At 41.2% G+C, this 15,686-nt stretch overlaps 1 protein-coding gene across 1 annotated transcript; it reads left to right on the plus strand.

Moving 5' to 3' along the window:
- The first annotated feature begins 1,492 nt into the window (after window positions 1-1,492).
- On the plus strand, window positions 1,493-10,904 carry tut1 (terminal uridylyl transferase 1, U6 snRNA-specific). The gene is made up of 10 exons (XM_084078796.1): window positions 1,493-1,687; window positions 3,356-3,546; window positions 4,225-4,431; window positions 4,759-4,873; window positions 5,021-5,148; window positions 5,604-5,830; window positions 6,339-6,448; window positions 8,125-8,247; window positions 8,609-8,701; window positions 9,264-10,904. The coding sequence occupies exons 1-10, from the start codon at window positions 1,603-1,605 to the stop codon at window positions 10,454-10,456; spliced, it is 2,472 nt and encodes an 823-aa protein (XP_083934922.1). The 5' UTR covers window positions 1,493-1,602; the 3' UTR covers window positions 10,457-10,904.
- The last annotated feature ends 4,782 nt before the right edge of the window (window positions 10,905-15,686 follow it).

Raw genomic sequence — 15,686 nt, forward strand, 5'->3', positions numbered from 1 at the left:
TACGCTAGTATTCATAGTTAAAAGCAGGGACATTAAAGGAGGCGTAAGTTTAAAAATTCTGTTAACATAGGTGCTATATTCTGATAGATACTAGTCTTTGCTAGAGTGTTCAGTAACATAGGTCCCTCCAGTCTTTTACTAAACGGAAAATGCATTACATTGTCAGGTTCAGTTACCAGTTTCATCCAATCAAGAGCGAGATAATTCACAAGGATTCAGGATAAATTGGAAGTGGAGCTCTAATATTGATGCTGATAAATGTGTTCTCTCTCTTGATTTGATGAAATGGTGTCCGGACCTGGAAATGTGTTTTCTGTTTATTAAAACTGGAGAAACGGGGAGACCCTTACTGAATGTAGAGGCTTTTAACTTTTTAACATTAACATATTTTGTATAATATCACTTACAGCACCTTTTAAAAGTTGATGATAAATGAATGCACTGTCCGATATATATTATATATTGACATATTTAATTATCATCATAAGCTACTGTTTTGTAATTGCAATTTGCGCAAATCTAAAGGCGGAACCTGACACCGAGTGAGTTTAACTACCCGGACAGAGTTGGAAGCGTACAGGAAGGTCACCAAACCAGTGTTGCCATGTCCGCTTATTATAAGCGACTTTGGGCTTGTTTTTCTGTCAAGTTGCTTGTAAAATATTGGTAGTTGCGGGTTGTGTTTTTTTTGGGCTTGTTTAGTTGTTTAAGTGTAGTTGCTTATTTTGGGCGGGCGTCCTATAATGTTGTTTAAACCAGTGGTTCTCAGATATTTTCATGTCAAGGGCCCCCAAATGAATATATTTTATGCCAGGGTTACTTATGTCTCCCCATACAAGGAGACAAGGGTAACTGAAGACGCGACGCGTTGTGAGCTTTTAGATATCATCTGCTATTTTCAAATAACCACTGCACATATAGGTTTAATGTGCTCATGTGCATAGATATATATAAAGGCTAGATGACTCACCCGCGCTGCTGGCCAATGGAGTACGACGTCGCCACATGGCGGCCATCTTGGGACGGTCATTCATAACATTATGTCTATGGTGCATATACTTTGAAATAACCATAGCGTGCTCAATTTTCATCCGATTTTCAAACGGTTTGGTGTTTTGTAAACACCAAAGATGTAGTTATGATATTATTGTATTTTTAAAAAAAAACATGATTATAATTATAAGTTTGCAGTATCATAACTACATCTTTGGTGTTTACAAAACACCAAACCGTTTGAAAATCGGATGAAAATTGAGCACGCTATGGTTATTTCAAAGTATATGCACCATAGACATAATGTTATGAGTGACCGTCGCAAGATGGCCGCGGTTGAGCTACGCTTGCGCCGCCCCTTGAGCCATCTAGCCTTTATATATATCTATGCTCATGTGACCTAGCCGCTTCTTTTAGGCTTGTTTTCACAGACCTGGTTGCTTATTTCTCTCACAACATCTGGCAACACTGAACCAAACGCAAGTCCGACGAAATTGACGGTCCGACGACGCAGGAGGGAGATTTGAGAACTCTGTGCTCCAGAAGCTTGCGGCCACGCGACGCCAAACCAACTTTTATTTTGTTGTATTAACTTGTGAAAGTCGTGATATGTCTGATATGGAGTTGCCCGACGACGTACAAACCAAACTGAAAGGGTTTCATTGCAGTCTTTGCAATGTGGACATACCCAACAGTAAGTAGCCGTAGTGAATGTAGACACATGACATACAAACACGCAGGAGCCACGTCTAGACTGGCTTTGCTGTTACTCCCAATACACATGCTTTTGAAGTTAGTTCTACTATAGCTCCATAAAGAACCTCTCACTCCGCTATACAGCTCCGAGATGAGGCTCTATGTGGTTCTCATCCGGGATCGGTCGAACGTCCGCCAAGGCTCCGCTGTTTACCCTTTTGTATACATCGTATCCCAAAACTAATGGTAGATTCCAAACCTCACGGATGTTTAAGGTTTGGACCGGAGCATAATATTTTAGGTCTGGAGCGAAACTACCCGTTTAAATCGCTTATTTAGTCAGCCTGTGGCCATGTTTCCCATTCAACCCGGAAAACCCCCATACGTCCGCTGCCAGTACTGCTCCTGGTTTGGCTACAATGGGAAACATGGCCACCGGCGGACTAAATAAGCGATTTAAACGGGTAGTTTCGCTCCAGACCTAAAATATTATGCTCCGGTCCAAACCTTAAACATCCGTGAGGTTTGGAATCTACCATTAGTTTTGGGATACGATGTATACAAAAGGGTAAACAGCGGAGCTTGGCGGACGTTCGACCGATCCCGGATGAGAACCACATAGAACCTCATCTCGGAGCTGTATAGCGGAGTGAGAGGTTCTTTATGGAGCTAGTTCTACTATTGATTTGCATCTTTATATGCGCAGGTAACTCCGATTCAAATGAATGCTCCTAGTTAGCTAATGCTAGCTCAGAATTCAAAGTTTACTACAAACTGGATGAGGCTAGCTAGGGCCTAATGACACTGAGTGAGACAAGCCATGGCACATGTAACACTGCACTGGTGGGGAAAGTACTGACATGTTTTACATGTAGTAACAGCATCAATACTGCAATGCAGAAATACTCGGTTACTAAGGAAAAGCCTGGTATTCAAAATGTACTCGAGTAAAAGGACAAACGTATTGGCATCAAAATGTACTTAAAGTACTCCTTTATGCAGAATGTCCCATTTCACAAGTTTTGTATGTGTAATGTATAAAAATCATTTGAAAATAGCAGATCTACACATTGTGAGCTTGTAGATGTAGGAATGTACGTGGGTAATGTATGTTTTGTAATAATCAAAATCTACAAAGTAACTAGTAACTCAAGTTTTCATATAATTGTAGTGGAGTAAAAGCATCATATTTGCCTGAGAGATGTAGTGGAGTAGAAGTAAAAGTACTGAAAATTCGAAATACTCCAGTAAAGTACAAATACCTCAAAATTGTACTTAAGTACAGTACTTGAGTACATGTACTTAGTTACTTTATACCACTGTTTATGAACCATTGCTTTGGCTTGTCTCACTATACATTATGGTTCGGTTGCTCTGTACTGTACAGCTGGCATCTTACTCATAAGGTGACCTAACCTGTTTTCTCTGTCATTCTTTATCATCATTATATGTGTCACTATCCATGGATGTGTCTCATCCACACATATGTTTTTAAAACATTTTCTAAACCTTTTTAGTGATAATCAATTATGTTCACATGCTAATCAAATAATTATTCAGAAATTGAATGAGGTTTTTGAAATGCATTGAGTGGAACCAACGGTGATATCTGTTGCCAAATTACACTTAACAACAAAGATTAACAACATCAACTTGTGTCTTCAAGAACCAAGCTTGGATGAGCACCTGAAAGGTCGGAAACACAAGACGCTGAGCAATGTGCGATCCACCCGGAAAGCCCAGGAGGAGCACAGTGTGTTTGTCAAAGGTTTCAAACAGGGGACCTCTCAGATTGACCTGGCAGAGTACTTCAAGCAGTTTGGCCCGGTGTCCGATGTTATCATGGACAAAGACAAGGTCAGCACCATAGAATGATGTAAAGCTCATGATATGAGTGCCACAAGGAGTGTTTCAGAATCTTTTCTTTAAAGCATCTGTCTTTGCAGCCAGTCCCCCACCCCTCATCATCTCAGAGCCTTAAGAACAGCAAGTCCACTAGGACAATGGTAGGCCAATAACAGTGGCCGTTGTGTGCTGATAAGTGCACGCATCATTTCAGTGGTAATCGGGCCTCACGGAAGTCAACATGAGCCAATTCAACATGTTGAATCAATGCTGATCACCAACTGTTGTTGGTCAAATTCAAGGCAATCAGTGTACAGCTGAGTTTTCATGTAGGAGAAAGAGTGCGGTCTTTCAGCAGCAATATTTTAAAAACGTACACTGTTGATAATCATAATGACTGGTACTGTCTGGATCACTCGACATACACAATGCATTTCATTATGCTTAACCCATTAAAACCAGGAAAGCATCTCTGTCATTTCAGATTTTAGTGTTGGCTATTCAAAAATAGCAGATATACAAGCTCACAGCTTGCGAGCTAATATTTTGGAACATTTTAGAAAAATCTTGAAAGTTTGAGAACTACTGATTGAGAAGGCATTTGTAGCATCGGTCTCAGGTCTTAATGGGTTAAACAGGCAGCAACTGTAGACTAAGCCTCTTTTTAATACCATCATTTTGCCTCTACAGGGGGTGTATGCCATCGTTCAGTTCAGTGAATTGGATGGCACACAGGCAGCCTTGGCCCAGCTGGACCACCAGATGCAGGGCCTGGCACTGCGGGTCAAACCCCGTGAGAAGAAGGAGTTCAAACTGATCCCCAAAAAGAAGTTTGATCCTCAAAACCTCCAGGACGTCCTGGAGCGACTCAAACCCCAGCTGTGCCAGGCACTTTCTGTAAGCACCTTCATGTCATTAATATGATCAATCTTGCATTTTTTTATATTGATGTTTTACGCCAAGTATCATTTGTAGTGTTCTTGGATAATTTAGTTTTTTTTTTCCCCACACAAGATGTTTCTAAAAGTACTGTGGTATTTTTTTAATCTAAAACTCAGAAATTAGCAAATTTGTCATGTTATGATTCTCATTTATATTCTAATCATTGACTTTCATCCTTGTCCTTCAATGGTTCTTCGTCATGCAAATTCTACAAGGCCAGAAGCTTATTGTGTTGCTTTTACTGAGCGAAGGAGTCGTGTCCTCTGTCTTCATCATCTCCAGGTGAATGAGCAGATGCAGCTTGTCATGGAGCGGTCTCAACTAAGAGACAACGAGAAGAACGCACGGGACTTGGTGGTCCAACTCCTGCAGGAGGTCTTAAGTGAATTCTTTCCAGGTATTCCATCCCTTCCCACCAAATGGCGAAGCTGTATTCTTTCTCCTGATGTATGTGCCGTTATAAAAAAACAAACGGAAAGATAACGTTTTCTTAAAATAATAGACGTGAATGTGATCCCTGTATTTTCTTTTTAATGGCTTGCAGACAGCCAGATTCTGCCATTTGGTTCGTCTGTCAACACCTTTGGCATCCATGGCTGTGACTTGGACCTGTTCCTGGACCTGGAAAACACCAAGGCGTTCCAGGCTCGCAGCAAGTCTACCACAGAGCAGGTATGCTATGCTGGCAAACATGACTCCATAGTTCTTTTGTAAAATTTACAGCGGGTGCTTCAGCGGGTGCTTCATGCTCTAGTTTTCTTGGTATTGGCCCAATAGTAGGAAATAGACACCGCATACTGTAGGTGAGATCTGGTAGTACCATCTGCCCCTATTGTTCTTTTGTATAAGGCCATAACTTTTTTCTATAGAGAAGCAAATCCACTTTCCATGGTTCCCTTACTTCCTTTCTTTTCTCTTTTGAGATATGATAGGAAAGCAGGTGGGGAGACACTGGTGCCAAGGATCTACTTTGTTCTCATAATTAATTTCACACCATTTCATTGAATTTTGCAATCATAGTAGAAAAATCCAAAATGTCATAGAACGTCTTGATAATGTGTTAACTCACTGTTTTGATGGACTTTAAGCCAGTGATCCAACCATTCTGGTCCCTCTGCTCTCTCCAGCCAGGGGAGGGCACGTCAGATGACTGCCACTCGGAGGACTCCATCCTGTCGGACATAGACCTGTCCACGGCCTCACCGGCTGAGGTGCTGGACCTTGTGGCGGCCATCTTGAGGAGGTGTGTCCCCGGTGTGCACAAAGTCCAGGTGGTCAGCAGCGCCCGCCTCCCTGTTATCAAGTTCCATCACCGTGAGCTCAACCTCCAGGGAGACATCACCATAAACAACAGGTGACATGTGACTAGACTTAACTTTTCATAATGTTTTGAGAATCCCTGAATCATTTTGCTTCATCTAGGTAGGATTTTATGCTTTCACTCATATGAAGCAGACTGGTTGGTCCACTCTGTTTAGCATTTTATATATTTTTTGTGAGTTACAGTGGAAAGGGGGAGAGGGGATGGCATAGGGAAGACATGTTGGAGAAGGTGGATTGGATCCTAATCTGGCAGGTTATCCACTGCACCGCCACTGGGAAAAGTGCCTTTTAGCTACTTCCTGTGTCTCTGCACCAATGGCAAAACAAATGCCTTTGTTTAGAATGCTTCTGAAACATGTCAATAAACTTTTTTTTTTTTCTTTTAACTTCTTGTTTTTATTATGAGTAACACGGTTTTATAGGTTGTCGTAGCCATAAGCATGATTGACTGTCATTGAATACCTGATGAGCAAGGTTGTTGATTGTGTGGTGACTGTTTACTCAATGGGTTCCTTATCTACTGTCTGTGTCCCCCCCAGACTGGCAGTAAGGAACACCCGATTCCTGCAGCTGTGTTCAGGGATGGATGCCAGGCTTGGACCACTCGTCTACACTATCCGCCTCTGGGCCAAGCAGAGACAGCTTGCTGGTAGGACCCATTTACCACCTCATAGTTTACAAAAGAGAATAGAGGCTGATAAGATATGTAAGAAGTGTTACCCTCGCATAAGAATTGATAATGCACTGCAGCCCTGATGACTGGTGTCAGTTGATTTTATGTAAGGAATTTAATAATGATCTTAGTTAAAATATAAGTTAAGAACTCTGATATCTTTTTAATACTTTATTCCATTTGTAAGTCAACAGGGGGCAGCAGAAAGTCACTTATCACATTTTGACATTCATTTGTACTTGTGGAAAGATCAGTCAGTGTTGTTTATTGTTTTCACTTAAATGCTAATACATGCTGTGGTAAAATAAATCCTTCCACTCTGAAGGGTTCTGGTGTTTCTGTACTCCTTTGGGGAGCATTCTAGACAAGGATTATTACAAAACGACTGGTCAGCATCACACAAGCATTAGAAAATGACTGTACTGGGAGACAAGCTATGAATTATGCTTAATTAGCAAAACCATGCTCTCATGTATTCTTTATTATGTATGTACATAAAACCAGCAGGGCATTTCAACAGTGTTGTTTAGTATAGCCAATGTTAGCTCGTAGCTATATAGAAAGTCCTTAATATGCTCATATCCATTTGCAGAAAGCAAAAAATAGTTGACTAGTCAAAACAAAATACAACAGACATTAACTTGCCCAGTGTAGGACACAATGACAAGTCAAAAATATATTTAAATCCAGGTTGAATCTAGCTTTAAGAACTTTCTCTCATTTCATATTGACACATTGGATTGCGAAAGCTTCCTCCCAGTGCTGAAGTACTTCTGTAAATACATTTATGTTGCATTTGACTCTGGGCACTTTCAGTGTCCCATAAGATGTCCTTGTAGTGTTGGAAATCAGGGAATCGAACTGTATTCTACTATTCATCTCAATGTATGTCATTTTAGTGTAAAAAACGTAATATATTATATATTATTGTTCTTGAGGGTAGCTGTGGCTTCTAAGATGGGTAATGTATTCATTAAACACGATGAGAGTGGCACCGTGACTTTAAAGAGCATGAGTAAGATATTAGCTCTGTGTCAGGCTCTTAACAACCCATTATGATCCAGAGGGAGCTGGTGTAAGTAGTGGCTGAGTGGATGTTGTCACAAAGTTGGCAAGCCCAGATGAAGGCTCATTATCTTCAATGGTTATTAAGGCCTTAGTTATACTACAGTACGTTGACGCGTGGGTGTCGAACATAGTCGATCTACAAGCTCACAACGCGTCAGCTGACATATCGTGAGCCTTTCTCTGTTAGCGACAACTCTGCTCAAAACCATGCCAGAAAAAGAACTCGGTACGCCATTGCAGAACAGTGAACCGCCATGGCGGAGGGAACGCTTGATGCTTTTTCAAGTTGAACAAAGTGGTCTGTCCAGTGGATTCAAATGGATTCTCAGTTGCCACGACTGATTTCAGTCATTTGGATTCCATAGAAGCCAGCATGTCTTCTATGGAAACATCATGTTGCGAAAATCTAAAAGCTCTCGAAGCTCTCAATGCGTCTGCGACTCCTTTTACTCTTTCACAAATCGCACATTAGGATTTGGTAATACAAACATTTTCAGTCGTGAGATTTTATTTTGCTTTAATCTATGCTGTCATCATAGGTGGTTGTTAATGAGCTTGATGTCAACTTGTTACAACCAATTCAGGTAACCCCAGTGGTGCTGGTCCCCTGCTGAATAACTACGCTCTGACCCTGCTGGTCATCTTCTTCCTGCAAAACTGTGACCCTCCTGTCCTCCTCACAGTGGACCAGCTCAAGGACATTGCGTGTAAGCCCCCCTTTTATTTTTTCGCACCCCATCCTATTCAGTGCAATGCCATGCTACAATACACTGCAACTTCATCTGTCTGTGGTTGAGTTTGGCTTTAGATGTTGGCATTCATTTTCCTGGGCGATGTGGACAATTTAAAAATATTTCTGACCTAATACCTCTACTGATATTGTGACGATTATGTCAAATTGATTTGTTATTTTTCTAAAATGACTAAAATAGTAAGATCTATAAGCTCACAACGTGTCGCATCGTGATGCGTTGAGCTTGTAGATGGGCTATTTATTTATATCCAAAATCTAGTCTAGTCTAGTCTCAAAATCACAAGTTGGTGACACTTTTTCATATCTGTCTGAAGGTGAGGAAGAGGAGTGTGTGATCGAGGGTTGGAACTGCACCTTCCCCAGTCAGGCTATTGCTGTGCCTCCAAGCAAGAACAGCCAAGACCTCTGTAAGTTGCTTTAATAATAGCACTAAGAATTACCAAATGCATTGCGTTTATTATTCATAGATTTTCTATTATTTCATTTATCAATATCATGAGAGCCAAATTCCTATCTCTTTCCACTATCTCTATCAAATAAAGGCTTAAAGATTCCCCTAAAATAAAAAATAAAACCTCTCATACCCATGATGCAACGTGAGGTTAATGGATAATAACCAGGTTATAATACCCCAAAGAAGATGTTTAGTCAAAACGTTTGTTTGTGATGTTAAAACTCACTTTGCATCCCGGCTATGAGTTGTGTGACTTCCTTTTTTAACATTGATCATGGTCGGCACCTCCACAACACTCTTTGTTTTGTTTCTATCAAGGGTAATATGACTTGAATATTCCCCAATTGATTTTATTTATTAGCACAATACAACAAAACATAGTCAACAACAACATAACAAAAGCAGATTATGCAGGTGAGATTGTAAAAACCCAGTGGGGTTTATAAAGTTAATCTGACCTCAGTCATTTCACAAAAAGAAAAAGCAATGTTCTTAAATTTGTTCTCTATATCCAGGTTCCCTGCTGCCTGCCTTCTTCTCCTTCTATGCCCAGTTTAACTTTCCTGACAGTGTCATATCCCTCAGGGAGGCCCATGTACTCCCAATCACCTCTTACCTCAGTCAGACCGAGGAGAAGGAGGGAGGAGAGGAGGCAATGCAGGAGGAGCAACCCACCAAATCCCGGCACCCTTCCCCCAAATTGGGGCCTCTCAACCTGCTAGACCCTTTTGAACTGTCCCACAACGTAGCTGGCAACCTGAATGAGCGTGCTCGGCTCAACTTCCAGAAGGAGTGCCAGGAGGCAGATAAGTACTGCCGAAGCCTTCAGTATCAGCAAAGGTCTTCCAAGGGGAAGCCATGGGGACTGGTGCGCCTGCTCACCCCACATGAAGAGCGGACAAAACGCAGAACCCAAGAGGGACCCAGTGACAAGGAGCTGATCATCACTCTACCCTTCAGGCCAGCTGTGCTCCCAGAGAGGTTGCGTAACCAGCTCCATGTGGCTGGTGACACGTTGCACCTTATGTGGTTCCAGAAGGTTTGCTCTGCCGTCGAGGGAGTTTTCCTCAATATTCTCAAGTGTAACTCCGTTCTCTCCACGGACCCTGTCTTTGGGGAACATTCAGGAACTTCTACTGGCGCTACTGAGGTGATGGATATGTCATCATCTGACCTCAACACATCAGCCCTCAACTCATCATCTGAGCTCAACACATCAGCCAACAATGGTGACGATGGTATTGGTTCCTCAAGTGAATGCAGCCCTCAGGTTAAAGTTGGAGTCAAGAGACGGCTGTCTTCTTTAAGCAGTGAAACATCAGTGTCACCCCAAGAGAAGAAGTCAAGAGTCGGGAAAGGGCCCAAACCCGATGCCCCCACCTGGGCCTGGATCCAGAGGCACACGGTGTGGGCTGGCCGGAGGAAGGTGAGAAGGTTGCTTCTCAAAGGGGCAGACTCTAAACCAGAAGGCACCAATGTGGAACTGGAGACCCAAGTCACAGAGCACATCCTAGAAAAAGAACCAGAGATCAAGGAGCCCCTGGCGTTCAAAGTTCAGTCCCGGATGATGGGCAGGTCTGAAAGCACTAGAGCTGTCCTCAAGTTCAGATCGACCAATGACGAGGCTGGACACTTTCAGGACTTTTTTCATTTCCTGGAAATCTTCTTGCCCAACATGGTGGAGACACTGTTGGAGCCATGGATGTAAAATAAAGAGGGTGAAACGGCACTAATATTGCCGTTACGGTTTTCAAAATATCTTTATGTTGAAGCAGGATATCAAGTGGAGAGCACTGGAATATTTTATATTTTCGTACCAAGATATTTTAGTTTTTTGTTAAGAAAAACAAATGTTCCAGAAGGAAGAGATTGTTATGAGAGAAGAACTCAAGTAAAATGAGTTCATAGTGACCTGCCATTAATGAATGCTTTTGTAAATATTGAATCTGCTCTAAGAATGTTATTGAGCTACTTATTGTTTGTGATTCTGGGTTCATCAGTGTTTCTGAATACTACTAGTGATAAAGCCTGCTCCATTTTTATGTTACCGATGTTGAGTGTTTTTGTTGAGTTTTTGGATATTAAACCGAACCCTCTTATTGATCAACGTATGGTTGTACACAGTCACTGATGCTGTTGTAATAATTAATAAATGGCATTTGTATAATATCCTTTATTATCATTGATGTATCATCAACCTAATGTATCATTATCTTATACCATATTGTATGCCATCTAATCTTAAATCGTAAACTAAACAATCTAGAAGTTTCTGTAAAATTTGAAAAACCCAAGTACTATAAATAAGCATCTAGTCCTTTCCGCAGCTGACCTGGGTTTGCATCCGACCCGAGGCACTGCTGCCCGTCATCCTCTCAAAGAAAGCATAAAAATACCAGTAAGATTTTCTTTTTCTCCACATAAATACTTGGAGGAATATAATCCGCTATCCAATCCTCACTGATTGAGCGTTCAGGTAATGAGATACATCAACACATGGCTGTGCTGGGCCTGCTAGGTGTAGACCCTGTAGACCAGACCTTTTACCCAGACAGGTCTGAGACTGATGAGAGTAATTACTGGGGCAGGCACACTGCTTTATTACAACAGGATGAGCTGGGGCTCAGGGATGCACCGTGCTCCCTGTACACTGATTAACATCATTCATCTGGCTTTTTAGAGGCCATAAGGATGTAAAGGGATGAATAAAACCCTAGAATTTATACCTCGTTGCACAACTGTCACTTGCTGAAAATGACAGAGTATAACCACTTGAACTCTTGTGTCCCTATTCTGGGCATGTCATAATAGGCGAACAATAACGAAATAGGTGATCTACAGTACAATCTTACAGCACGCTTTGAGCTTATAGATTGGCTATTTTTGGGACTATAAAAAAGAAAAAAGGAGTGGACCAAGAGTATAGTAGTGCATAGTTTGACACTCATGTAATCACCATATGGTTCAACTGGAATTGTATTTTATTGCATGGATAATTGGTCATGAAAAAAAGAATATATATATATATATATATAGCCATCACTAAATGTGTCAGTGATTATGGGCATTTGCAACGTCTTACCTCATAGCATAATTTCCTAAAATGTTTACGGTTTTCATGAGAGACCAATCAAAAAAATTACTTTCTGCCTAAGTCACCTAGAATAGATGACTTAGGCAGAAAGTAAAAAAAATATTTTGCCTAAGTAATGTTTATTACCCTTTTTTTGTATCTGCCTAACTCTACTCTCCTAACACTGCTGATTCATCCTGTCTTATTGTCTCCGCCAGGCCGAAATGAATGGCGAGAGAGTATGTTTTGCCCCCTGTCCTTCTGTCTGCGACCAGCTAATCTCCGCCACCTCTGCCCCTCATTTTTCAGATCAGCCTGTCATAGCGCCACCATGAGGCCATGAGGCCTTTTGCTAAACACATTTTTTTATACTACTACAGATTTTGTCCAAAAAACACGGAATGGTGCAGCAGTGTTAGGCAAAAATGTCAATTTGACCAAAAAGCTGAGTTAGGCAATTATGCTATGAGGCTAACAATGCTTGAAAATTACTCAAATGTTTTTTATTGATTTTGACATGTGCAATCACAATGGCCAAACACAATAGACAATAGTACTCAATGCTCCGAAATAGGATAAAGAACCATGCAGACCAATTTGCTGTTGGATATTACAAACCAAGATTGAAAATACCTTCAGTACAATGATTTGGCAATTACACAAAGTAAAATAAATAATGTAAAAAATGATAAGTAAATATCTTAAATGAACAACGGTTTTAAACCTCAATACCTTGAATAGTTCTGCTATAGAAACAACGCAAGTAGACATCTGATAGAGGCATGTATTGTGTAAACCTCTTTGAACTTTCTAATCTGCTTTTGTCACCCTCATTTTAAAACGTATGCTCCAGGAGAAGTGGATACCTCACCCACTCCCTTGATGGTTTATCTCTTGAGCTACAGCCATTTTCCTCCGCCAACTCTCCGGCTTGTTTTGTTCCTCTCAAATTTTGCCCACCTTCTGTTTCACTTCCAATTCAGCCTCCTCCAAGCAAGAGAGTGATAGAGATGGATATCAGAACAGGGTGTTTTGTTGCCTTTGGCTGAAAAGCAAAACAAAGCCATTGCTTGTAATTCTGGTGATGGAGATTCTCATACATCTTGTTTTCTTCTGAAGCACTTTGTTGTGAAACTGTTCTTAGGGTGTCTTTTCAAAAAATGATACCACATTTGTATTCCACAAGACACAGTGATTGTTTCACTGAGTATCGATGACCAACCAATTTGAGTTACATGTTGGCTCTTTTGCAGTAATTACCTGTAGGCCTAGAATTGATTCTCACAAACATTTGCGCATTTGTCAGACGACAAGGCCTATTGATCACTTGGAATTACCTAGGGATGAAGATTTTATTTTATTTGTAATTTATTTTCTACCCTTCCACCCTCCCCATAACAGAAACAATCCAATTTTATGTTAAATGTAACTGGTCTTCACTGAGGAGATATTTCTGAGTTAACTCCCCAGAGACAGTGTTTCTGGATCTTGCTGACAATAGCAGCCATTTCTCATATTTCTCTCCAGTCTGGCAAGAACTATACTGAGTCAGATGAGTCATTCCTCTTGTAAATGGTGATCTTGTGTTATTTTTACCTCAGTGCGTTAAGGTTACTGTAAATCAAGCCACATGACTTCTTGCCAATCCTATACTATTCCCGTAGGAATGTGACGCATAGAAGGCAAGGGTGAACTTAATAAAACATTGACCCTGTTCTGCCAACACAGGTCCTTAAACCCGCTTAGGTAATCAGCTCCATACATTAATAATAGTGTGAATGTACTGGCATGCAGTACATTTGAAAACATGTTAAGTATCATTGTAGAGAACCTCTGCCACCCGTACCACCATCCATCTGGGTTACCTGAGGCTTGCCTGGCCAGCTCTCATAAACACATGGATCAGGTGGCTGGATATTGGTGTAATTGGTCAGCTCTGTTTTCCAGAAAAGACAAATGGTCTAATTGATGTTGCTTTTGGCAGGGTAGCAGGCAGCCCTCTGGGGGGAGAGGAGGAAAGGATGACGGGTGCATGAGGTATCACTGGTGTGGGAATGAAATGAGATGCCTGGCTCTCTGGACCCCTTCACCGAAATGCCTGAAATAATGGTTCATGCTGCTCTAACGTAACAGATATTACTGTGTGTGCGTGCGTGTGTGTGTGTGTGTGTGTGTGTGTGTGTGTGTGTGTGTGTGTGTGTGTGTGCGTGCGTGCGCAATCTGCGCATGTACTTACTGTAAGAACTCATTTTACCTACACAGTAAATGTATCCATGTGTAAGAGTATATCCAGTCATTTATACTATACATGCATAGTACACATAAATGACCTGTTCATTTCTTGATTCTAACCGTAACAGTGTTATATAATGCCCCAACCGTTACAACCCAGACACACGGCCCATAACATACAGTATGCGCTCTAGGGAAATACCTCATTGTTTGGCTACTGGACATTTGACACAGGCTGCTGACAGACCCCCGGTGGCCCTTTTTAGAGCCATTTATATGGTCATGAGTTATTGTGACAATGAGCAGTCAGCAAGCCCCCATTTTCTGTCTCTGTGTTAAATTGAACTCTGCAAACACAATCCAGCTGCCTGGAAAGCACTCTGTTCATATTAGTGGCTCCTCCACTCTCCAGATGAAGCTAAATAAAAAGGCATCATCATTTCCCCCTTTCTGCCTCTCCATGTTAGCAGGAAGGAGTCAGACCCTCTCCCGGGAGATAGCTCTTACATCAGAATGGCCTCCTTGCATGAGTGTAAGAGTAGTGTGTGTAATCTCCCGTCACTATTTGAACAAGACAGCACACATTGTGCCAATGAAAGTGGAACATGCAAGTACACGTAAACTATAACCATTCAACAGAAAGGTTTCATTTTGAGGGTGACATTAAGACTTAAGTAGATGTCAGTATTCTGCACGGCTTCAGAGCATGTTAAGGTACACAGCTGTCTGTTACTGTGTACTGTGTGCCTCATGGTGCTTTTCCACTTCGAATCTACTCACCTTTGTTGCGGTTTTCCACTAGACAGAAGTTGTGGATAGTACCTATTACCTTTCACAAGTTCACCTAGGTGGAAACAAATAAAATGTCAGAAAAGGTTTGTGAAATCAGTGGAATCCTGCGGGCCAATTACCTTGCTACTGAATGCTACTCAGACACTCCAGTGATATCCAGGAGCCACAACCTGCTCTTCAGTAGTGCATTAGCTGCAGTTTATTGGCCCATGAGAAGTCAAGTCATCTGCCCTTTCACTTATCTCATGCTGTTACTTTCTCAGTGTTTGCCCACAAACGATGGGGAAAGCTAATGAGTTTGCCCTGTGCACCTTGTTGTTTCTTACCATTTAGTTTTACTGCCTGTAAAATAAACTACTGGAGGGTTGATAATGGAAGGTTCAGGAAATCCTTTGTGGGCAAAGGATGATTGCAATATAAAGGGTACACGTCAATGCCCTTGAACATGTCATTATGCAATCAATTGACTTATGGCTATTCTTCTTTTTTTCAGGCATAAAATATAAACTCTTGAAATCATTTAGGCTTCATTTGGCCATTATGTCCAAGGCAAGGCAAGGCAAGGCAAGGCAACTTTATTTATACAGCACTTTTCATACACCAGGGAAATTCAAAGTGCTTTACAGAATAAAAATACAGTGCAACAATGCACTTTAAAAATAAATGGAGAATATAATAGATACAATTAAAATAAGATAAAGGAGCATATCAATTATTTAAAAAAATACTGCCATATTTGATACAAAAATATATAAAAAGTGACAGCACAGCTCATTTAAAGCCCAGGCAAGACCTAGCTGTTCTTAGCCATCATTGGGTAGAGTAAACAATGTTAAATGAA

Source organism: Gymnoscopelus microlampas (genome assembly GCF_963454915.1).
Source record: "Gymnoscopelus microlampas genome assembly, chromosome: 14".
Classification (NCBI taxonomy): Eukaryota; Metazoa; Chordata; class Actinopteri; order Myctophiformes; family Myctophidae; genus Gymnoscopelus; species Gymnoscopelus microlampas.

Bases quoted from the DNA above. Each gene is read 5' to 3' on its own strand.
- tut1 (XM_084078796.1), top strand. From the start codon at position 1,603: ATGTCTGATATGGAGTTGCCCGACGACGTACAAACCAAACTGAAAGGG. The intron at 8,248-8,608 runs GTAAGCCCCCCT...ATCTGTCTGAAG, and splicing joins CCAGCTCAAGGACATTGCGT to GTGAGGAAGAGGAGTGTGTG. The intron at 8,702-9,263 runs GTAAGTTGCTTT...CTCTATATCCAG, and splicing joins CAAGAACAGCCAAGACCTCT to GTTCCCTGCTGCCTGCCTTC.